We start from the raw sequence: 24,430 nt of genomic DNA, 5'->3' as shown, positions 1-24,430 counted from the left end.
ATGGAGCAGGGGAGAGCCTGTGGACTGTGCCTCCTCTTCTCCTGGAAGACTGATGCAGCTGATAATTATCTCCTTAGGTATGTTTTCCTTTGCTGCAGCCGCATCAAATTTTTGGGGAAGATACTTCAGACAATTTACCCCGTGATGTCAATTTCTGTGGCGGAACCAAGATGAACTGAAGTTGGTGGTCGGCGACAGAGGAATTTTCGAGGGGTTTTTTGCTGCTTAACTGCGAGATGCGTTCTTAGCTCGACTGTTAGAAGAGAAAAGACAGCAGTTGTATGATCAGGACAACTGTTGTACAAAAAACTTGTTTTACTCAAAGTTGAGTAAAACGTTGCTGTTTATCTATAGTGAAGACTGTAGCATTTCAAAAGCATGACGTTGACTATCATTTGTATTTTGACTACAAAAACAACATTTAGCAAAAACAGTGGATCCAAACATAGCATATAAATTTAACAGTGGATCCAAACACAGTATATAAAGTTATGTGAAGACCTCTTAAGAGAACTCTTATATATTTTTTCAATCTAAATTTGTATTAGGTGCAACAACACCTAAAATACATAAGGCTGAAAATCAAGGGCAAATTACACTTTACCCCCTGTCATTTAGTGTTTTTGTATATAACCCCCTAATAATTTCAAAAACTATGCATAACTTCCTTATGATTTGAATGAAAGTGTTAAAATGACAGAATTTGCAATCCATGGCGGAGTAATCTAAAAAATAAAAAATACCCCTATGTAAAATTGAAAATTATTTATTAGGGATAATTTCAAAAACCTCCCCTGAGGTTTCTAACTATTGCAGGAAGCTCCCTTCTAGTTTAAAAAATTACACTTACCTCCTCTATGATTAGTATTTCAGTAACAATATAGACCCAATATGCTAACTTTCCTTTCAAAAATCATAAAAATACCCCTTTATTACTTAGAAGGGGGAAAAACAAACTAATAAATTTATTTCATATTGCAACTATTATAAATGACATAATCATCACTTTAAAGAACTCAGTAAACTCTCTCTTTTTAATTCTCATATTCTTACAATTTTGGCAGCCTACTATTGCTATCCCAAAACTTCCCATGCAAATTCACTGTGACAATTAAAGTCTGTATTCAACCTAATATTTAGCCTCATTTTTTTTTTTGCCTAAATTCAATAATCGCATTGACCAATGTCACTATTCAACCTTGTTGTTACTAAAATAATGTAACCTACCAAGAAAATCAATATGAAGCAACCAAAAGCAATACTAGAGACTACATCCCATATCTCTAGGCAAATTTGATTATAGTTTTTATATCTCAAAATTTTTTTTACACAATTGGTATAATATCGTAACTTTTTTTAATCTACATTCCATTTTTAGCTATCATTTTTATTTTCTTGTATGTACTCTATATCACCGCCATCTTTTTCACCTTCATTTAATTTGACAACAAATATGATCCAACAACTTGTCATTTTGTAATTTTAATTCAATAATGCTTATAAAAAAAAGAGAATGTGTGTCTATTTACAAAAAAAGAAATGTAGGAAAAAGAAGGTAAGAGAAAGAGTTGAAAAGATAGAACAAGAGTTTAGTTTGTATGTCATCAATTGTTTTAGAATAAAAGACTAGTTGTAATTGTAGAGTATTTTTGTTTGTAGGAATTATTTATAAGTGAAGGATATTATAGTCATTTTACTACATAAAGGGAGGTTAGTGTAATTATTCAAACGTGAAGGGAGGTGAGTGAAATTGTCAGAAATCTCAGGGGAGGATTCTAAAATTATCCCTATTTATTAATCACATGGAGTTATGTATATATTTTGAAAATCATAAGGAGGTTATATGATAAAATATTAAATCATAAGGAAGTTATATAGCAAAATATAAAATCATACGGGGTTAGTGTATCATGTATATTATATTTATATATTTTGATCACTTTATTCATTTTTATTTCAAACAAGGGTAATTTCAACATTTTCATAAATTCCGTTATGAATAATCATTTCCGTCATTTCAACATTTTAATCCAAATTATAAGGGGGTTATATATAGTTTTGGGCAAAAAATCACGGTGGTACTCAAACTTTCAACTTTACGCACTTTTAGTTCTCTAACTAATAAGTGCGTAAATATAGTCCTCCAATTAAAAAAATTGTGTATCCCTAATTCATCCATCCAATGTGGTTATTAAGATGGACGAGAAAGATATCACGGATTACTTACATGATATTTGTTGGGGATAATCTCGTCAGTATGGTACAAAAAACAAGAAAGCCCCTCGAAAGCTTCAAACGTCGGACTCATTTTCAACTTCTTCTTCAAATACTTCTTGAAGTCACGAGATTTGCAGCAGGGAAAAAGATCAGTCAGGTTTGAAGTCTACCCAGAGAAATGATGGAATGAAAAATTAGGAGAAGGGGCATCTATTTTGACCCCCAATTAGTATACGGTATGTGCGCTTAAAGTGTACAAAATTCTGCAAAAATTGTCAACAATTTATGAATATATGTGTTACAATGATTGCTAATGACATAAAAAGTTTCATTTTGGTTGTGGGGTTCAATGTGAGGGTGTTTTGTCTGAAATGTGGGAGGAAAGTGATCCCATATATGGGTTTTTTTTTATAGCACTCACTGTCTAAAAATAAGCACCAGTGGTCCTAAAGCATATTAATAACATTACTGGGCCATCGTTATTTTGTCTTGTTGACCTAGCCTTATTATTTAATTTCTATTGTTGATTATTTTAGTATATTTTATTTTAATTATGTCTGTTGACCTAGGTTTGGGATTAAGATTTTTATACGAAATTAATGAGTTAATTAATTAGTTACCAAATTAATGATTACTCGCAATTGTTAATATAGATGCAGGATCTGAATGGTTTACTATAAGAATACATCATGGGGGAAAGATTCTTTGGGAAAGTTACATAAGTTATGTTGATGGTGATGTGAACCATGTAGACTTATGTGATTGTGAACAGATGTGAATTTATGAACTGAATGAAATGATAGAGGAACTAGGTCATGTTGAGAAAAACCATAATGTATTACTGTCTTGAACTAACCAAAGATCTTAACATTGGGTTAAGAGAATTGTATACAGATGTTGATGTAAATAAATTTTGTACCTGGGCTTATGAATATAAAGTGATGGAGGTTTACTGTAACCACTTAACAATTGAAAAAATTGATCAAGTTTTAATGGAGTCTGGTGGGGGTAATTCAGTAAAGCAGAAGAAATGTGGTATGGTAATTGAAGAACTAGATGATAAAGGAGGGTAGTTGCAGAACCTTGTCTTGAAGTGGTATGTAGTGGAGTAGGGCCATTACAGTCAACTTGGCAAACTGTTGAAAATGGCACAAGTACTTCAGTACAACTATTAAGGGAGAATGAGGCAATACTTAAAAATGCAAGGAATGAACAAGGCACTACACATAAGGGGCCTGCAAAGACAAGGAAAGATATTGATGGTGAAGTTTCATCTAAATCAGATGCTGAAATAGAGAGGTTTCCTTGGGATGTTGATTATTGTGGAGATGAACAGTTTCTTTATAACCTTATTAGAAAAGGAGACCAGAAGCAAGTGACTACAAGAGGCGAACAGCAGCATGATACACCTGAGTCCTCTTGGCAGGCTAGAAACAAGAATTAGCAGTCTAAAAAATGAACAAGGCACTACACATGAGGGGCCTGCAAAGACAAGGAAAGATATTGATGGTGAAGTTTCATCCAAATCAGATGCTGAAATAGAGAGGTTTCCTTGGGATGTTGATTATTGTGGAGATGAACAGTTTCTTTATAACCTTATTAGAAAAGGAGACCAGAAGCAAGTGAATACAAGAGGCGAACAGCAGCATGATACACCTGAGTCCTCTTGGCAGGCTAGAAACAAGAATTAGCAGTCTAAAAATCAATTAGGAGCTGACCAATGTTTAGTAGATAATGAAAACAACAACCAACAACCACAACAGCCCTCACTTCAGTAGAAAACCAACAACCACAACAGCCAAAATTAAGGAAGAAACAAGTGAGGAGAAGAAGAGAGAAACCTGTAGATGAAGTTTCACATCCTGAGGGGCAGACAAATGCATTGAATGAAAACTATGTAGCTGATCACTTAAGCAGTGATTACGGATCATCAGATGAAGATGGGGGCCAGTTTGAAGGGAAATACAAGAGATTTGTATAGGATAAATTCATGATAGACCCCAAATTTGAATTGGAGATGAAATTTGAGTCAAGGCAACAATTCAAGACAGCAGTGACCGAATATGGTATCAAAAAAGGTAAACCAGTCTGGACATGCAAAAATGATACCAAAAGGGTGAGAGCTGTTTGTAGAATCCCATGTCCTTGGTTTGTCTTTGTATCAATTGAGAAGGCACTTGGTACATCAGATTTGGTGGTAAAGACAATGCATGATGTGCATGAAAATTGCAATCATGGTTGGAAAAATAAAAATATTACTTCCACGTGGCTATCCAATAGGTATATGGAGAGAATCAGGGCTAACACAAAGATGTCTGTTAGGAAGTTTAGGCAAACTGTTCATGAGAACTATGACACTAAGATTTCTAAATGGATGGCTAGAAAAGCAAGAGCCAAAGACTATACAGCTTATTAAGGGGTCTGCAGAGGCACAATACAAGAAAATTTGGGAATATTGCAGTGAAATAAAGAAGACACGTTGAGGGAAGTACTATAGAGGTCATGTTTACTCCATTCAAACAACCTATAGGTAATCCAAGATTCATGCGACTATACTGTTGTCTTGGACCACTTAAGCAAGGCTTTAAAGATGGTTATAGGCCTATTATAAACTTGGATGCCATCTGAAAGGGACTTATCCAGTACAATTATTTACTGCCCTTGGAGTGGACCCTAACAATAGCTATTGGCCAATTGCATGGACAGTTGTGGAGAAAGAAGCCACAGAACAATGAACATGATTTCTAAAGTTGTTGAGTGTGGATTTGAAAATAGAAAACCAATACCACTAAACTTTTATCTTTGATCAACAAAAGGTTATGCACTATAATTTATTGTAGATGTCATTGTAATCTAGTTTTTGTCATCAAGACAAATGTTTATTTTTCTTTTTATATTATAGGGATTGGATAGAGCATTACCTGAGGTGCTCTCAAACTATGAGCACCAATATTGTGTGCAGTATTTATATAGAAATTTTAAGAAAAAACATCCAAGAGAGGCGTTGAAAGAGAGATTTTGGAATATTGCATGCTGTACTACACTTGAGCACTTCAATGAGACAATGGCAGATCTAGAAACGTATGACAAGGAAGCACACAGCTGGTGAAAAAGGCACCTCATCCTCAACATTAGTGCAAGGCATTTTTTTCAATTCACATCAAATGTGATATGCTGGTCAATAACCTTTGTCAATATTTCAATGCTCATATCCTTGAAGCCAGGGATCAGCCTATAATTTCACTGTTGGAGGCTATCAGAGAATATATTATGAATAGGATTCAACAAAGAAAGGCAGTCATAGAGAAATGTCAAAGTCCTATTAGACCACTACCCATCAAAATTGTTGATGAAAGGGTCAAGCATTCAACCCATTGGAATCCTATTTGGAATTCTGCTGTTGGTTATCAAGTAAAAGGTCCAAGAGATCACCAATACACTGTAGACCTAAAAAAAAGGCAGTGCACGTGCAAATTGTAGATCGTAAGTGGAATTCCTTACTGTCATGCAATAACAGTAATTCATAGGAATAATGGAAACCCTTATAACGAACGTGAAGGTTACTACAGTAAATATTTATTTCTGAAGATATATTGTAATGTATTTCAACCAAAGTAATGAAATTCTATGGCCCACATCCACCATGCCTCTATTGGATCCACGACTCACAGTTACTCAATCTGGGAGGCCAAGAAAGGCTCGGAGAAGAGACATCATAGAAGCAAAAAATCATGACAGAAAATTGAGAAGAAAAATTGTTATACATTATAGAAAGTGTGAGAAAGCAGGTCACAATACAGCTACATGCAAAGAAGGGTCTAACCAATATAATCAAGTAGAACATGGTACTGATGATGGTGTACATATTCCACAGGGTACATTGCCTCTTAAAAGTCCAAAGTCCTTTGTGAGGCAGGCTGTAAGTGTTAAGAAATTGTGGTACACATGCAAACGAAGATTAAAATCCTACTTTTTTAAATTTGCTGCCTTTGACAGGTTAGAAAGGACCAGCAAAGGAAGAAAAGGAAGACTGTGCAGCAGCAATCTCCTCAAGTCCACGAGACCAATGAGCATCAACAGTCTCCATTTGAATCTGTACATCAATATGAGCATCAGAATGAGAACCAGCAACACCAAGTGGATCAATAAGACCACCAATCTTCATTCCAGCATGTTGATCTTCAAGAACAGTAGGCCTCTACTAGCACTTCCTCAACACAGCAACTAGCTTCTAAGAGGCAGAAGTGAAAAAGTTCTTCAAACAACCTTTAACAGATGCTGATAAAAAGATTTATCAATTTGAATTATGAATATTTGGGCAAGCAACCTCCCTTCGCTGTTGAGAATTGGAGGAGAAAATGGAATGGCAGGGGCAGAGGAAGAGCTGGTAGAGGAAGGAGAACTGGAGGTAAAAGAGGATAAAATGCAGCTTAAAAATCCAACAATGCCCACTAAATTAGTCTTTTTTTGCTATACTCAACAATACTTTATTGAATGATGGGTAGATCTCTTTTGACTGGGAAACATCGTTTGTAATTGTAAATAGACAGCTTTTGACCAAGTAATTGCTTTTTTGTCCAACAGCTTAGCATTTTGTGTAAGTGGATTAGTTTTTTGTCTGCTAAACGTTAAATGATCAAACTTGACTGTTGGATCCCTTTTGACTGTTATGTTGGCTTTTATCCACTTGTAAATGAATGAATATAACAGGGCATTTTATTAGTTATATATGTTTCTGTTAGTTTTAGTATTCATTAAATTGTTCCTATTCTAGTGTCTTCTTCATGTGACTGCCAGCCTGCCATAACAATTTCAAAACTATACTAGTTCAGATCAAACTTCATTCCACTACTTCCATTCTTCCAAAAGTATAGAGTACAATTCAACTTTATATTCGTTAGCCTAGCTAACACTAAAAAAGACCAACACAATATGGCAGGATTGCAACACAATTTTTACATGAACACAATAAATCAGATTACTCCATCATCATCTTGATGGATACAATTTTCACATGAACATATTTTTCATAGAGCTCCTTCAATTTGCAGCATTTCAGAAGTCCATCTTTCATCTTGATGCCAAACCACCATTAATAAGATTAAAACCCAAGAGAGTACCAGTAGCCTTACAAGCCACTTCCTAATATGCTTTTGCCTCGCCAATTCGTGTTCCATGTCCTTCACTTTCACCATCAACTTTGCAGCTTTTGACTCCAATTTGCTCAACAAATTTTGCAATTCATTCCTTTGTTGCTCAGTTGCATTCACCCTTCTTAGAAGACCGGGTATCACCTCAATTGAACGACGACACATTTCCCCGTCGATCCAATCCCAAAACTCGCAACCCCCATCTGTGCATACTGCATACCTCCTGCCAGGATTCCGAGATGTCCACGAAGTCACCATCTTTGTTGATTTACCGCAAAGGCACACATGGAGAGTCGGAGTGTTCAATCTCCTCATTTTCGGCTCAATTGAGAGCCTCTCAATCTACTGCTACCAATCCTACAAGCTTCAGATGTCGATTGGAGTGAAGAAGAAGAAGAAAGAGATTTAAGGTAAGTCCATCTGTTGTTCTGATGAGATTGCCCTCAATAAATATTATGTAAGTAGTCCGTGATATGTTTTCCATCCATTTTAACAGCCAGATTAGACGGATGGACTAGGAATACACAATTTTTTTAATTGGGGGACTACATTTACGCACTTATTAGTTGGAAGACTAAAAGTGAGCAAAGTTGAAAGTTTGAGGACCACCATGGATTTTTGCCATATAATTTTTGAAATCATAGAGAGTTTATATATAAAAACGTTAAATCATAAAGGGATAAAGTGTAATTCGCCCGAAAATCAATTACCCACCCTTTTTGGCTCCCCATTTTAGCCTCCAATTGTAGTTGACATAATGTGACCAGTGACTGCACCGTTTCCTTCAACAACAGCTGCAGGCATTTCCTACAATGTAATACAAGCAAAGCAATCAATCAGCGAAAATAAAAAGGCATGCAGACCATCTTGCATCAACATCAGTAATCTAACTTGTTGCCATGGCCAAAGCAGGACAACTTAAAGAACAGAGGAATGCTTAGGCAATGTTAATCCAGTAAATCCAAAAGGCAGAGAAAACAAGAAAGCTATCTCTGATATAACATAAAAAAAGCTTTGAAGAAAGCATCACACGCCAAGAAAGCTTGTAGCTGAAACAATAGACCGCTCATCATTGAAGGAGAATCAACCCTTGCTAACTACATGAAGCAAAGCCACTTTGAGTAGATTGAGCCACAGTTTACCTCGAGACCAAGGAAGGCAGATACTGCTAGTCATAAAGATCTAGAAAGGTATCTAACTTGGAACTACCTAAGCACGGAAACCTCAAAAAATGCCTAATCTTACACACCAAAAAAAAAAAAGAAAAGTGCAAAAACCTGTTTTGGGGGGGGGGGGGGGGGGGTGGTTGATCCCACAAAATTTAAAAGATTCAACAGTATATTTTTCTGAGATCCCTTCAACAGACATTCTTTTCATTATCTCATTTCTGGAGTTGCAATGGGCTTCAGAAATAATCTGTGAGGGAAGACATTCAATTCAAATTTGATGATTGAGCTGAAATATGCGAACTTTGTGCACATTATTTTTTTTTCAGGTTAGTTTTGAAATTACATGTACTCCTGTTTTTCTCCATGGCGAACTTCAAAGAATTTACTACTCTAATAATTTAGTCGCCTATTTACGTTCTTGAATTTTATGAAGGGACGAGTGAATAACTGAGTGTTTAAAGTCTTGCTCGTAGAGTATGGTAATTATTTATATAGATCACGAGTTCCATATAGGACCCAGGATTTTTTTTTTTTTGGTCAAATTGGAATTTCATTCACTTTTTTTTTTTGGGTTTTTCCTTTTGAATTTTCCGTAGGCTTGCTATAAATAGATTTAGCTTACATTTCAAAGTAGGTCTGAAAGACAAATTGAGCTATCCAATACTCAAATCGAGTTCAGATTCATAAGAGTTTGTTACGACTTGGATTATTAACTAAATTGGAACAGCATTTTAAGTTCAATAACTTTCAAATTCGATAAAAAAAATTATTCTAGTTTGATTCGACAAATAAACAAGTCAAATCTAAACAAAATTTCAAATTTATTGAAATGATCAAATAAATTTTAATATTAGAGTGTTTAGTTTGATTAGACTCGTTTATATTCATTTAGATTAGTGGTGTTCCAAGTTCCAGCGTGTGAAGTGTCACCGGACAGTGCCCATCGACTATTGTATGAACTATGAAGTAGGGAGTCGAAAATTGGTTGGCCACAAACTTTAGGTGGACTTGCCAAGTTACGCCTTGGCTGGAGTTTCAACAATGGCTAAAATTCTATTTATACATCATATATTTGAATTTTTTTTTTTTTTAAAAAAAAAAGAGAGAAAGAGAGAACAATCGATGCATTATGTTTAAGTTAGAAGCCAACTCCTAAAGCAAAAGAATTTTTTGATCTTTCCTAATTTTGTTCAACTCGTGTCAAACATCTACTCTTCCCAGAGCCAAATCTAATGTTTTTCCCTTTTACAATTCCTGCGACTATATTTTAATTCATAATCATTAATTCTTTGGACACTTGTACTTATTTTAAGTTTTGTCATTTAGAATTTTTTGGTGATTACTAATTTGTCAATTATTCTCATTCTAATTTGTATCTTAGAATTTCAATGTTAATTTGCAGAGCCCCAATGTTAACTGATGAAATCAAATTGTGAAATATTTTAAGTTATAAGACAACAAAATAAGAATGCCTCCAAAAACAATTCTTTTTTCAAGCAAAAATGGTCCTCTGGTGGAGAAGATGACATGCTTCTTTTGTTATTAAAAACATTTATTTGTTAACTATCGTCTATTGAACTTTCATTTTAAGTAAGTGTGCTTTATTTGTTTAAGTTTTTTTTTTTTTTTTGATTATCTATTTGCCCCCAAGTCAATATCCTGCGTCTTCATCAGCTCATTTCCAATTTCCAATTTCCAAACAGCATTTCCTCTAATATTTTGAGCTGCTTGCGGGAATTGAACTTAGAGCTATTGTGGGTGTCCTTCGAAAAAGAGCTACTATGGGTTTACTTGATGTGAAGTTAGACTTAGAAGTAGAGGAACTGTCGTGGGAGGAAAGCAACAGAAGGATAGAAAAACTTAAAAAAAGATCAACTTCTGATATTGAGCCTGTTTCCGGTTTAAAGACTAGTCCTTCAACTTCAAATTCAGGACAAAGAATTCATCCTGGAATTGATATTGAAGATCATGAAACAAATATCCAAATGGACCTTGCTCTGTATAAGGCTGCAAAGCAACCACTTGATCGGCACTTTCTTGATGTCCTTGAACGAGTTGCAAATGAGAAAGGGCTATTGCTCTCTGCTGTCTTTGATCAGGTAAGCCCCATAGGAAGTACGTATCTTCATGTTGCTGCCGGCTTTAACAACGCGGCAACAGCAAGGTTAATAGCCTATCACTGTCCACCATTAATCACCAAAAAGAATTTTAATGGTGACACTCCACTACATCTTGCTGCAAGAGCTGGATATATATCGACATTGGCAGCACTATTAGATCTTTGGAAAGATACTGTGGATTTACCCTCTGCTGAAGGAGGGGATGAGCGACAAACAGAGCAGGAAAATTTACTGAGACTCGGGAATGAGAAGGGTAATACAGCTTTACACGAGGCCTTACTGAATTCTCATGATCAGATTGCTCGTAATTTCATTAAAGCAGATCCAGAAGTAGCATTTTATCTAAACAATGATCAGGAGTCTCCCGTGTACCTAGCAGCCAAGGCTGGTTCTGAGGAATGTGTCTCCTTCATATTGTCTTTCCCAGAGGCGCTTGGCAAAATGATTGAGCTGGTGAAAGTGGGCAAATCACCAGTTCATGCAGCAATCAGTAGCTGGAATGAGGGTACTCTTCATCTTCTCTGTCTCTTTGGGTAGAACTATAATCATCTTGCTAGAGTATAATGTCTTAGTTAATGATCTTCTTTTTTCTTTCTTTTGCTTATATTTCTTTTCTTCTGCCTCTTGTTGAGTCTTTTAATTAGCTGCTCGTTATCTTCTGCTTTCTGCTTCAGCTCCTTTTGATTTGCCTGCGCTTGTCAAAAAGAACCAGGACAATGACGTTGAATTAGGCTATGATTTTATAATTTCACTTTCTGTACTAACTTTGTTAAAAATGCCAGATGTTCTGGAGCTTATGTTACAAAAAGCACCAGAATTTATTCATCTCATGGACGAAGAAGGGAGATCTCCAGTCCACTATGCTGCGTCAAGGGGTTATCTCGAAGCGGTTCATCTCATTCTGGATAAATTTCCTCATAGCGCTAATGGAAGGGATAGAAATGGCTTGTTACCAATTCACTGGGCATCAATCAAGGGCCATGTCGGTATTATAAAAGAGATGCTTCTGCATTCCCCCGATCCTGGAGAGTTGCTTGATCAAAATGGTTGTAGTATCCTTCATTTTGCAGCCAAGGGCGGAAAACATAAAGTAGTTAGCTACATGCTAAAGCATCCAGCATATGAGGGGCTTATCAATATGAAGGATAAACAGGGAAACACACCATTGCATTTGGCAGCCATGGATTGGCACCCCAAGGCAGTCATTGCCCTAACATGGGACTCCAGGGTGAATGTAACAGTAGTGAATAATCGGGGCATGACAGCTCTTGACGCTGCTGAGTATTGCATGGACAATGTACCCTCATCTCAACAGGTATGGACTTGATAGATTAAACCATACAAAGATGTTGATGTCTTTTAAGTTATCAAAACATGACTTTTTTCCTTCTGCATTGACCGAGGTAATCTGGTCCTATATAAATTAAACTTCCAGGAAACATTAACTTAGAGGTTTTCCCTTCTTCAGTCAAAAAAGTTTCTACTTGAAGCAATATTCGTTCAGTCCACAAGAATTATCCGAAGTTAGATATCTCAAAATGTATCAGGTTGATTGTTTCCACACACACACACAGGCCCCCTTCCCCCAAAAAAAAAAAAAAAAGCGAAAGAAAGATTTAAGAACACTTGCGTGCAAGTAGTTATTAAACAAAATTTCCTGATATTTCATTTTCGTCTTTCAGCGATTAACTTGGGTAGCACTAATAGCTGGAGGGGTACCCCGAACTCGGCCTAAGAAGCTCCTGAACGTTGACGGGCAAACTGCGGTGCCAATGAAGCATACAAAACCACAAAATTACAAAGACGCAGTTAACACCCTATTACTGGTGTCGATCCTTGTTGCCACCGTAACTTTTGCTGCAGGTTTCACCGTGCCTGGTGGCTATAAAAATTCTGATCCGTATCAGGGCATGGCGACAATGCTAGGAGAAAAGAAGTTTCACGTGTTCATTTTCTGCGACACGATAGCCATGTTCGGCTCTATCATTGTTGCTGTTTCCCTCATTTGGGCACAATTAGGTGATCTCAATCTCGCGCTTGTTGCCCTCCATTTGGCCTTTCCTTTACTAGGCGTAGCTCTTGCTATGATGTCCTTGGCATTCATGGCCGGAATATCTGTTGTCGTGAGCAAACTCAGGTGGCTTGACAATGCCATTTTGATCATGGGATCGATTTTTCTTGTGATTCTGGTAGTTCTCTTCTCTCTACTTTGCTTTCCTATCGGATCAAAGTACCGCCTCTTACGCATCATATTTTACTGCCCATTGCTCCTGCTCATATGGGTTACTAATGCTGATCCTGGAACTTAGGAAAGCTAAGATGCAAGGAATTGAATCCTCTGATTATGACATTCATGAGCTACTTGTTTCTTTCTCTTGATAATGTTTGTTAACTCCTGGAGTTAGGATTTGGAGACACTATTATTATGCTGTCATAACATAGCAGTCTTATGCCTTATTGGCCTGAATGTGCAAGTCTTCGCATTGATAGTTAATTATGCTTTTGTTGTTGATCTTTTGAGTGATACAACATATTTGATTGACTGGTGAGGTAAGGTACCATGCTTTTCTACTGTTTCTAATTTTCTGTAAAGATAATTGGAAGCGCAATGCCATGTTTATTTGGCCTGAAAATGGTCAAACAAAAGATAAATTGCGAATTTGAAGATTGAGAAACGGAGGAAAATAATTACTGTGTTTACATAGAAGATTATTTCAGAAAATTTTCTAGCACTTTTTAAGATGTGATGTATATGAGATAAATGAGTGGTTAAAAAAATAAATAGGTGATTGGTAAAGAATGTTTATGATGCAACAAAAGAAAAATGTCTTTTTACAATTAATGGACTATTCAGACAAATCCAATATTTCAGCACTCTGTGATAGAAGCGAATAGAGGATGCAAGACGTTTAGGGGAGTAGAAAGTGTCACTTTCCTTACAATTGGTAGAAGTTGGTAGGAGAGAAATAAATAGTAGAAAATTTTTAGGTACTTGTACTTTAAATGCTCTTTTTATTTTTTGGGAAGGTCTGTGTAGTTTATTAATGGGTTGATTTTACTTTGCACCCTATAACTATATCTAAATTTTTATTTTGATCTCTAAACTTTAAAATGAAACATTTAGTTTCTTAAGTATAAATTTTCTCCTACTCAAGTAAAATCTATTCCACTTTAATCTTTAAAGTATAAATCTTTTATATTTTAATCCTTAAATTGAGTAAAGTTGGATATATTTTTTTGAGTGAAACAAATTTTATATTTTAAGAGTTAAAGTGTCTCATTTTAAAAATTTAGACATTCAAGTGACAATTTGATATTAGTTGAAGGGTACAAAGTGAAATTAAACCTTCATTAATCAATTTTTTTTTTTTTGAATTTGCTTTTATTTCACTTCTAATAGAATGAAGAAGTAGTAAAAAAGTGTAAAAACAAGAAAATCAGAATGTTTTCTCTTTAACTTAACGAAGCAAACAGAGGAGCTTAATAAACGTCATACTTGATGCAACACAAATTTCTTTCTTCTCACTTTCTATGCAACGAAGATAAAATGATCTAGCAATTCTTGTTAAGGTATATTATTCGATCCCAGTAACTAGACGTTTCAAAATGGGTGACTTGAACGGATTTGAGTTGGGTAAAATGGGTAATGGGTATAAGTGAGTCAACCAATTCATATCTATTTAATTAGATGGGTATAAATGGGTAAGTCAAAAAATAAATTGGGTAACCCAATTACTCATTTATAACCCATTTATTTTAACTTTTTGTAAACTCACTTAAATTCATTTTTGCAAACTAAATTATCAATTTATACCACCCTTTGCACCCATTATTAGTTTTAAATATTTATTTATAGTACTCAATGAGTCTAATTACAAATTTTTTTTCATCTGTACTCTATGTTGCAAAATTACATACTATTTAATAATTAAACAATAAAAATATAAAAATTTGAACTAAGTACTATAAAAGTTAACATAAAAATTTAATTCATAAATTTTGAACCTCTAACATTTTGTCATGTGTAAATTTAAAATTTCATTTTGAAAATGTAGGAAAATAGTCTAAAACTTGTCATAAATTGGTAATAGTGAAAATGAGCAAATTAATAAACTAAGAGAAGTTAAAATGATAAGATAAAACTAACAAATAATAATAATAATGAAACAAAAGTAGTTAACATCATAACAAAATGAAAAATCTGTAAAAGAAAATGGATGGGGGAAGAGATGAGATTTGGGGGAAGACAATTCTAAATGGGCTAATTGGGTTTGATGGGTTACCCAACAATATCCATTTATTAAATAGGTATTATTAGGTAATCCATTTATACCTATATACAAAAATTTAAGATACACATACCTATCTATTCATGGGCGGGTATGGGTAAATTTAATTAAATGGATTTGTTTGACACCTATACCAACCAGGCAGAAAAGCTATGATTATGTACCAGAAATCTTTAGGCCTTGCCAAAAAAAATTAAAAAAAGATCTAAAATGCAAGCCCTGTATGTTGTGCAACTTATTGAGTACAGTCATGCAATTAAGGATGTTGTTTCCTCTCACCATTTTAACGGTAATCTTTCTTCTCCCCAAAATCTAGGATTGCAGTAATTCCAGAACTACGCGTATTATTCTTCTTTATTGGAAGAGAAAAAAAGGTACTCCCGTAATGAATTTCTTACCTAATAATTGGCATTTCATGGAACTTACTCTACATAAAGTCAACTGAAAGCAAAAATGGAAGGGCTCGAGAATTGTTTGGACATTGGAAGATAAGTTATGTTTTGAAATTGGGACCGGATAACGACTCAGCAGATGTTAGGGGTGAGATGTCAATGAGTCCAATTGGTTAGTTGGGATAGAATCGATGACGTCATAATTAACATATAAATATCTCTTAATTATACATAAAATAAAACAAATAGAACAAACATGTACTTATTTTAATTTTTCTCCATATGTCCTATATGCTAAGGTGTCAAATTTGCAGTAACTAATTTGTAATAATCAACTCATATGTTCGGCTAACTTAACGTCTGTATATCTAAAATGCATATTAATGAGTCTCTAATTCTATAAGATGATGAATCTAGAATGAAAATTAATAATCATTGTAAACATACAAAAATTAAGGCTACAAATGAAAGTAATAAAAGAAGTTTAGGTGCGTAGTTATGATTGTCCCAAACATTGAGGGATCAAAGTACAATATGAGAGAAGTTTTAAGCTTAAAAGGGGATTCCTTATCAATTCTTCTTCTCCGCCGTGACGCTTTCCAGCTTCTTGTATCTGCGTCACAAAGTTTCCACGCTCCAGTTCGTCTGCTTGTGTTCTGGTCTTTCTTTTTTTTCAAAAAGAAAAGAAAGAAATTGTCTTCCAATTCAGGTGTCCATTGTTGCTTTCTTAGCAAACAAAATTCATGGAAACTTCTCATTCTTTGCTTTCCCTTTGTTTCTTTGCTTCGTTGATGTTTCCTTATTTCAGATGATGTTCTAGATCTTTAGATCTGCAAATTTTTCTTCCTCCTCCAAGTTTTCATTTAGGTGGAGATGAAGCAACTTCCCTATCATTGATTTGTCTACAAGAAAAAAATTTCTTTTTTTTTTTTTTTGGCTTGGACAAAAATTGCAGAAGCTTGAGAAGTCAAGATTCAGGTTTCCAGAACCCATTTTCTCAGTTTAACCCCGAATGAACTCGATTTTTTATTGGGTTTCTGCCAATCGATTTTTTATAGCAATTCGGACCGGACACTTGTCTTGTTCTCAGTTCAAGTGGTCGAATAGGCCAGTGCGGTCCGAGTTTAAAAACATAGAAGATAAAGATAAGTAAAACAAAATGGTTCGGTTAAAAATAGGATTTTAAAACTAAAGTTTGTCTAACAGTTTTTTATGGAACTCGATTACATAGATTAATGCAGGTGTTAGTTTTTCTATAAATCGAAATCAAATACGGAAAATATTTAGGTCCCGTTTGGATTGCATTTCCCGTCATTTTTCATGAAAAAATTACTGTAGCGATTTGATGTATGTGAGGAAAAAAGGTAATGGAGAAATGTGTTCACCGAAAATGACGAAATTTTTATCCGGAAAACAGCAATCCAAGCAAGGCCTTAAATTTTAAGAGGGACAAGAAATTGGGACTTGAGAATAACTTTGATGGATCTTTTAGTCTCTTTCAAAACTTGAACTTCTTGTCCACTTCGAAGTCAAGTCATTGATTATTAACTAAAACTTGATTAATGCATGCTAACACTGTCTTGACATCAGATTAATCAAATGAATGGCGGCTGATTCTTTCTTTTGTTCTTGCCACCACAAAATTTTGCTACCTTTCTATCTTGGTTGAGGATCAAAAACTACTTAACAAGTTTCATTTTTTCCTCCTCCTATTTTCTTGTCTATATAAATTTGATTTGAGCGCCACCAAGTGATACGGCCACAAGAAGGCGTTTGACTGCATGGTTTTCTTTTCTATTCACATTTAAGAAGCCGTGTCAAGAACAATTACATGGGTTGTCTCTTTCCTTGATAACTTAATGATTTTATCAGTGATCAGTAGGTGCTTTTTGTCTTAGTTAAATGACAAATATTTGTTTGAATCAAAGGCCTCCACTTCCAAATTTTGGTCTAATACTTGCTAAGAAATTGAGGAGACTTCAACACGGTTTTTTTAATGATACAAATGACTACAAGATGACAATATATAGGAAAGCAACAGCTCACCTGACATTGGTAATCTAGAAAGCGTTCTTAGAACGTTAATTAACACTGGTTTATTTAAAGAATTAAGTCTGGAAATAAAAAGGACTAAAAAGAATGATCAACTAGGGGTGTCAATTAGGTTTTATAAGGTGAGTTTTGGCAAGTTCAATTCGACTCATAAATTATATGGGTTTTCGGATTTTGGGTTTTTGAGTTTCAGGCTCAAATTAAAAAACTCAAACTCAACTCACACTATTATATGAATTTCGAGATCAAAACGAGTTCGATCTCTGTCTAATCCAATTAAAATTTAGGTTCAACGAATTTTTTTCCGATTGAACAAGTCGAGTTCAAGTTAGCCCGGTCCTATTGATAGTCTCATGATCAACCACACAAATATAGAAGGAAAAAACAAAATTAAGACATGTTAGTCATGTTGTCAAGGGATGAGTGCACTCCTAATCCCTTTTTTTTTGTTTTAATTAAAGGGTTCAATTCTCCTACCAGGAAACAGTAACGTTGTACCACCTTTTGTGATGTGATATATGTAAAATAAAAAGATAGTTGAAAATATAAAAAAAAAACGTTTGAAAAACGAATTCATAATGCAAGGGAGAATTTTTTTGCAAATAAGATGATATCCAAACAAAAGTACAATTAAAAGGAATTTGATTTTCTAAAGTGATTTAGGTGAATAGTAGTACACTTCAACTCAGGGAGTTTCGCGTATCCTGACCGTGGCATGCTTAGTTAAAATGCTAAGAATGTTGCCAACATTTATGACACTTTGTATATTCAAATGGGCTTATTGTCTTGTGGTTAATCGTCAATTTCGTCTGCATATTGGTGCTTAAAGAAATGATTATGGTTAAAATAAGATTTCAGAGCTCTTTTTTGTTTCCTGATGATTGTCCATTGGAAAGGATTCAAAGAACCGCGAGATTCTTACGTTAATAGTCCCCCCCCCCTGCCCCCAATACCACCCGCAAAAAAGTAAGAGGAATGAGACAGAAATATGTGTCAGCTGTTATGAATTGACCAAACGGTCTATTTTTGCCGAGTTAGATGCTGCATGAGAGTGAATAGAGTATTATGAAGTGAGAATTTGTGAACTGGCACGTAACCTGGAAACTACTCCCCAATTGTGTGGAAGAATTCCTGTAATGGCGTATTCATATCCTCTGGATTATAAATTAACGACCAAGGACTGTTTTGGCACTAGCTACAAGTGGAAATTTTCCAAAAAAATCATTTTCACATGTCTGATCTAATGTTTTCAAATTTGTTGGAGGATGATCAAGAGGAGTATGGAGCTGTAGAGACAATGGATCCTCAGCTTTACAAAGCTACTATAGGAGGGGATCTTCTTGAATTTGTAAGAGAAATGGAAAGGTTGTCTAATGATAGGCATCAGTGCTATCTTCCAGCTTCTTGTGTCCAACTAGGCCCTCAGAAGAACACGATTCTTCACCTAGCGACAAGCTATGGACATCATGAGATTGTCAAACTTGTCTGCAAGGACTTACCTCACTTGCTGGCAGAAAAAGATGCAAGAGGTGATACTGCCCTTCATCTTGCTGCCAGAGCTGGTGATACAAATCTGATCCTGTTGTTGACGGATTCAGATTATGCCGTTTTGGCCCTTTTGGGTGCAACGAATGAGGAAGACAACACTCCCCTGCATGAGGCATTGATTCATCGTCATGAAAATGTAGCCAGAACTTTGATTGATAAAAATCGAAATATGAATTATTCTGTCAACCATGAAGGGAAATCTTTAATGTATCTGGCCGCAGAAGCAGGATATGTTGCCATCATTAGTCTCCTAATGGATAACCCTGTTGGAAATTACGCACTTGACGGAAAGCATAAAAACAAATCACCTGTTCATGCTGCAATTCTTGGAAGGAACATTGGTAATTCATAGTTTATCCTTCCCAGTATTAACTGTCTACATCTTTGCTGTATGTTTGCTCTGTCGTGTTCTTTTGATGATATATCTCCGTCATAATATTATTGAGTTGCTATATATGTTATGCTCTTCAATCAATCATACCAGCAATTCTCTGATGATAAAACACATTAAGAGGGACTTGTTTGTGCACAGTGAATGTATATTAGAAGATATCTGTAGCCAAAGAAAGTAGTTCGGCAGAATTGAGAATGATGACACTGATGAAGCGCAAAACAGCATAGACCAGTTGCAGCCAATATATACAACAAATCTGAGTTCGTCAATCCTTCTTTGTACTTAGTCTCTGTATATATGGCTTCATTTCTTAAATTTTGCCAAATTAGGAGCTCTGTCATGCAAGATGAAGGAAAGCTTGGATGTTGATGGTTCATGAATGATATCTATTTGATTTAGTCTTAAGTAAGCAGTTAAGTGATTTTTATACACTAAAATCGTTTGTTTTCAGTACATGTTCTTGCGGTTCAACCAAAGATAGCATCCTGATGCATTTAATTTTTGTCTTGCCAAAATTCCACAGGGACAACCTTTTTTTTTCAAATGAGTAGTGGTTTTGAAAGCAGGGCGTGTTTTATGATCTTCAAGCATCATAACTGCTTAAAAAGGAAATTTTAAAGATGAGCTTTCGGTTCACTTGAATGTGATCCTTATAACATTGACACTTTTTTTGACTTCTTAGATGTCCTGAAACTGTTCTGGAGAAAAGATCGGTCATCCTTTTACAAAAGGTGTGAAAAGGGAGGAAATCCTCTTCACTGTGCTGCATACATTGGTTTTACTGATGGGATCAGCTTCTTACTGAAAAAATCATATATTCTTGCTTATTTGAGGGATAGACAAGGTCTTCTCCCCATTCATATGGCAGCGAGTCAAGGTCATGTTGATATTATTCAATTAATGGTCCAAGACCGGCCAGATTCAAGGGAACAGCTCACTTTACAGGGCCAAAATATCCTCCACATTGCTGCAAAAAGTGGAAAATGCAGAGCACTTGAGCGTATGCTCAAAATGCCAGAAGTAGAGAAACTTATAAATGAAAAAGATGCAGATGGAAACACCCCTTTACATGTGGCTACAATATATGGTCATCCCAAGGTAGTGAGCAGTCTGACATGGGACGAGCGTGTTATCCTTCAGCTGGAAAACAAAGATGGCCTAACTGCACTTGACATTGCTGAGGAACAAATGAAACCATACATGGCCTCATTTCAGAAGGTATGTGCATCACTAGCCAAACTAAAAAGAGTCAACCAATTGCTCAACTTGAATATGATCTTGAATCTGACTACGCATATCAAATTTCAATTACTGATTGTGATGCAGCGTTTGACATGGATGGCCTTGAGAGTTGTGGGCGCTCCAAAAGCTCCCCATTCTAAGTCTGTAACAGATGTCAATCTTATGCTCGAAGAACAGCCAACAACAGAGAATTACAGAGATAAGGTTAATGTGATTCTGTTGGTAGCTACACTTGTGGCAACTGTGACCTTCTCTGCCGGTTTTGCAATGCCAGGCGGTTACAAAAATTCTGATCCAAACCAAGGCATTGCCAACATGCTAGAAAAAGTCAAGTTTCAGGAGTTTGTTATATGTGATTCTTTAGCAATGTACAGCTCCATTGCTGTGGCTGTTATGCTCCTCTGGGCACAGTTGGGAGATCAGAAGTCCATGCACGTGGCCTTAAAGTTAGCATTGCCACTGCTGGGGATAGCACTTGCTATGATGTCAATAGCATTCATGGCAGGAGTTTACCTGGTGGTCAGCAAACTCAATTGGCTTGCCCATTTTGTGTTGTTCATGGGCTCGAACTTTGTCATAGTGCTGGTACTGCTCTTCCTTCCACTCTGCTTTTTAGGTTCTTCGAACTATCATAGGTTTCGATTCCTCTCCTATTGTCCATTCTGCTTGATGCTGTATGCACTGGGAAGCTATGCAGAGAATGAAGCTGCAGAATAGATGCAGTTCTTGTGGTTCTGTAATCTGTTCACAGCCTCCGTTGAGGTCCTGTGAATTCTCAGTTAGTGGACAGGTGTTGAGGCCAATTATGTGTTGGTCGACTAGTGTATTTGGTTCAGTGGTTTGGCTCTAAGAGGATTCCACTGAGAAAAGTCGCCAAATCTGTAAGATAAATAATGGGATGTCTGCCATGTATTGGTTACAAGAAATAGTTACAAGCAGAACATCAATTATCTGTCATTCTGTAAGAAGTGTATAATTGTGGTAATTTTGTCTTCTATATGCATTTTGGTTTAGCTATTTGGATGCCTTAGACTATATTAAAACTTCTCAAAGGTTCAAACAGTCAATCTTGATCATTATTCCTCCGTTTGGATTAGCTGTTTTTTAGGTTGTTTTTCAAAAACAGCACTGTAGCATTTCGTTTTTGAAATACAAGTCTGTTTGAATTAGTTGTTTTTGGGGTTGTTTTTTAAAAACTATATGAAAAACTTTTACTGTAGATGTTATTGGATTATTTTTAGAGGTATTTTTAAAACATATTTTTGGGTATTTTTATAATTAATAATTTTTATATCTTTATATTTATATACATTTATGCATTTATAATACATTTATAAATATTTATAAATAAATATATTTATATATTTATATAAAAATATATAAATGCATTATAAATGTATTATATTATATATAATACATAACATTAATATATTTATAAATGTATAAGTGTATATTATTATAAATTATAAATGAATATTATATACACATATAAATTAATATATTGTAAATATATATTAATATTATGTATAAATATATTAATATAATTAATATAAATGTATAAATGTATTAATATTATGTATAAATGTAAAATTAATATTATGTATATTAATATAAATATATAAATGTATAATATATATAATATATAATATATATAATATTATATATATTTTATATAATATATAATATTTATAAAAATATATAAAAATATTTTTAAATAAAATAAAATATTTATAATATGTATAAATAAATATATAAATATTTAATATATATAATATATATAAATATAAATTATAAATATTATAATATTATAAATATGGTGTTTATATAATATTTCAATTTGTAATATTTATTGTATATTTCATTATATAAATATTTATATAATTTATAATTTATAAATATATAATATATAATATATAATTTTCAATTTGTATAATATACATAATATTGTATATATATAATATAATATATTATACATAATATACATTTATACATTATTACATATTATATATATTATATATTATACATAACATTATTATACACAATAATGTACATAATAATATTATACATTAATAATGTATATATTATAATATTCTGTACATAATATATTATGTATAAATATTTATACATTTATGTATACAATATTACATATTATGTATATTATATTATATTATATTATGTATAATATTAATGTATATAAATATTTATATAATATATAATATATAAATATATAATTTTCAATTTGTGTATTTCAATTTGTATTAATATAATATATATAACATACATAATTGAAATATACAAATTGAAATATACATATGGAGTTGTTTTTGATATAATGTTTGGATATGGTGTTTTTGGAGTTGTTTTGGAAATACACATTTACTGTAGCATTTGGAATATGAAAAACAGTTTTTCAAAAACAGAGGTAAAAACAAGGGATCCAAACGGATTATATCACTATACTAATTCCTTAAACAGGATGCTACCGACAGCAAGTTTAACCCTGGTACCATACAAGGCGTCGCTTCTGCGCTAAATTGGACTTGTTTATGGGACCTGGTGATTGCTCCTCGCTTATGGCTAGTTTGGGAGTTCTCAGTGCAGGATACGGAAGAAAAGAAGAAAAAGTTCAAGGGAAGAGAAAGGATGGGAACACTCTTCTAATTGCCTTGCTTGGGAGTAGTGAGCAGCGGAAAAGAAAGGGTGAAAAAATGATGAATTAATCTCCTGTAAACTATCAGTGTATACACTTTCACCATTAGATGCATGACATATAATTCGAATTATCGTGCATCCAACGTGATAGTGTATACACTATTAGTGTATGTGTATGTAAGATTTACTCAAAAAAGATTAGTAATGTATATTTTAGGGTGCGTTTGATAAAATTGAAATCTGAAATCTAAAGTCTGAATCCATTAAGTTATTGAATTGTTCAATATGAAATTTAATACATTTGAGTGTATATCACATTCAGTGATAAATGAATAGTTTATCATTTATTTCTGGGAGCAAGTTCTACCTAGAAAATTTAGTGCCGCTTAATTAATTCAAATGTTCAATTTTTTATTATCAAATGCGTCTGAACATATTAAGATCTGAATTTATTAAGTTTAAGTGCTAATTTTGGGTTATCAAACAAAGTCTTAGTTACAGATTTACCTTTAGACTTAAATTGTTTATGTTTGTTTTGATGGGCAAATATGATAATTCATAATATCTCTACTATAATAAAGCACGAGTAGGGTTTTGGTTTGGTATAAACTTTTGCTGTTATATTTTGTTTATGATGTGATCAAATAATTTTTCACAATCACCACTAAGATGATAATAACCGCTACATCTTTTGTAAATCCACAGTTAATTTGGATGATAACTGCTAACAATTGCTTAAACCATTTTCTACTCATCATAACACTCATAATAAACTACTCATCAAAGCTACCCTCTAATGAACTCAAAATGATTTCAATAAATATAATAAAAAAATTTGACAAATATTTTTCTTATTAATTGCACACGTATTAGTGCGTGCCGTGCACTCTAGTCTAAATTTCTTATGAAGTAATTTATCCTTCCATATCTCACCATTTCTTTTCTTGATTCTCCACTTTAGACTACCCCAAAAAAAAAAGAAAAAAAAAAGTAAGCAAATTCCCATCATTTTCTCTTCTTTCCTCCCACTTTCCTCCCATCCAAACTCACTTGGCAATTTAACACAGTTCATCCGAAACGTTGGATTGGCCAAATGGGTAATAACTGACCATGGAACATTCTCTTTATTGCTATAATTGGCAAATGGGGCAACAAAACATATTTTTAAATCCCAAGCTTATACTCCACCAATTAAAATGAAAAAA

At 34.1% G+C, this 24,430-nt stretch overlaps 2 protein-coding genes across 2 annotated transcripts; both read left to right on the top strand.

Moving 5' to 3' along the window:
• The first annotated feature begins 10,317 nt into the window (after positions 1 to 10,317).
• Positions 10,318 to 12,965, top strand: LOC113771760 (protein ACCELERATED CELL DEATH 6-like). Its single transcript, XM_027316322.1, has 3 exons — positions 10,318 to 11,161; positions 11,439 to 11,971; positions 12,339 to 12,965. The coding sequence occupies exons 1-3, from the start codon at positions 10,318 to 10,320 to the stop codon at positions 12,963 to 12,965; spliced, it is 2,004 nt and encodes a 667-aa protein (XP_027172123.1).
• A 5,655-nt stretch (positions 12,966 to 18,620) lies between these two features.
• LOC113771759 (protein ACCELERATED CELL DEATH 6-like) lies at positions 18,621 to 23,234 on the top strand. Its single transcript, XM_027316321.1, has 5 exons — positions 18,621 to 19,278; positions 20,014 to 20,549; positions 20,658 to 21,158; positions 21,271 to 21,363; positions 23,049 to 23,234. The coding sequence occupies exons 1-5, from the start codon at positions 18,621 to 18,623 to the stop codon at positions 23,232 to 23,234; spliced, it is 1,974 nt and encodes a 657-aa protein (XP_027172122.1).
• The last annotated feature ends 1,196 nt before the right edge of the window (positions 23,235 to 24,430 follow it).

The sequence above is a fragment of the Coffea eugenioides genome, chromosome 5 (genome assembly GCF_003713205.1).
Source record: "Coffea eugenioides isolate CCC68of chromosome 5, Ceug_1.0, whole genome shotgun sequence".
In the NCBI taxonomy this organism is placed as follows: domain Eukaryota; kingdom Viridiplantae; phylum Streptophyta; class Magnoliopsida; order Gentianales; family Rubiaceae; genus Coffea; species Coffea eugenioides.
Note: the sequence above shows the minus strand (reverse complement) of the source record. Positions and strands in the feature narration are given on the sequence as shown.

Bases quoted from the DNA above. Each gene is read 5' to 3' on its own strand.
- LOC113771760 (XM_027316322.1), top strand. From the start codon at position 10,318: ATGGGTTTACTTGATGTGAAGTTAGACTTAGAAGTAGAGGAACTGTCG. The intron at 11,162-11,438 runs GTACTCTTCATC...TAAAAATGCCAG, and splicing joins AATCAGTAGCTGGAATGAGG to ATGTTCTGGAGCTTATGTTA. The intron at 11,972-12,338 runs GTATGGACTTGA...TTCGTCTTTCAG, and splicing joins ATGTACCCTCATCTCAACAG to CGATTAACTTGGGTAGCACT.
- LOC113771759 (XM_027316321.1), top strand. From the start codon at position 18,621: ATGTCTGATCTAATGTTTTCAAATTTGTTGGAGGATGATCAAGAGGAG. The intron at 19,279-20,013 runs GTAATTCATAGT...TTGACTTCTTAG, and splicing joins AATTCTTGGAAGGAACATTG to ATGTCCTGAAACTGTTCTGG. The intron at 21,364-23,048 runs GTGTTGAGGCCA...TTCCTTAAACAG, and splicing joins AATTCTCAGTTAGTGGACAG to GATGCTACCGACAGCAAGTT.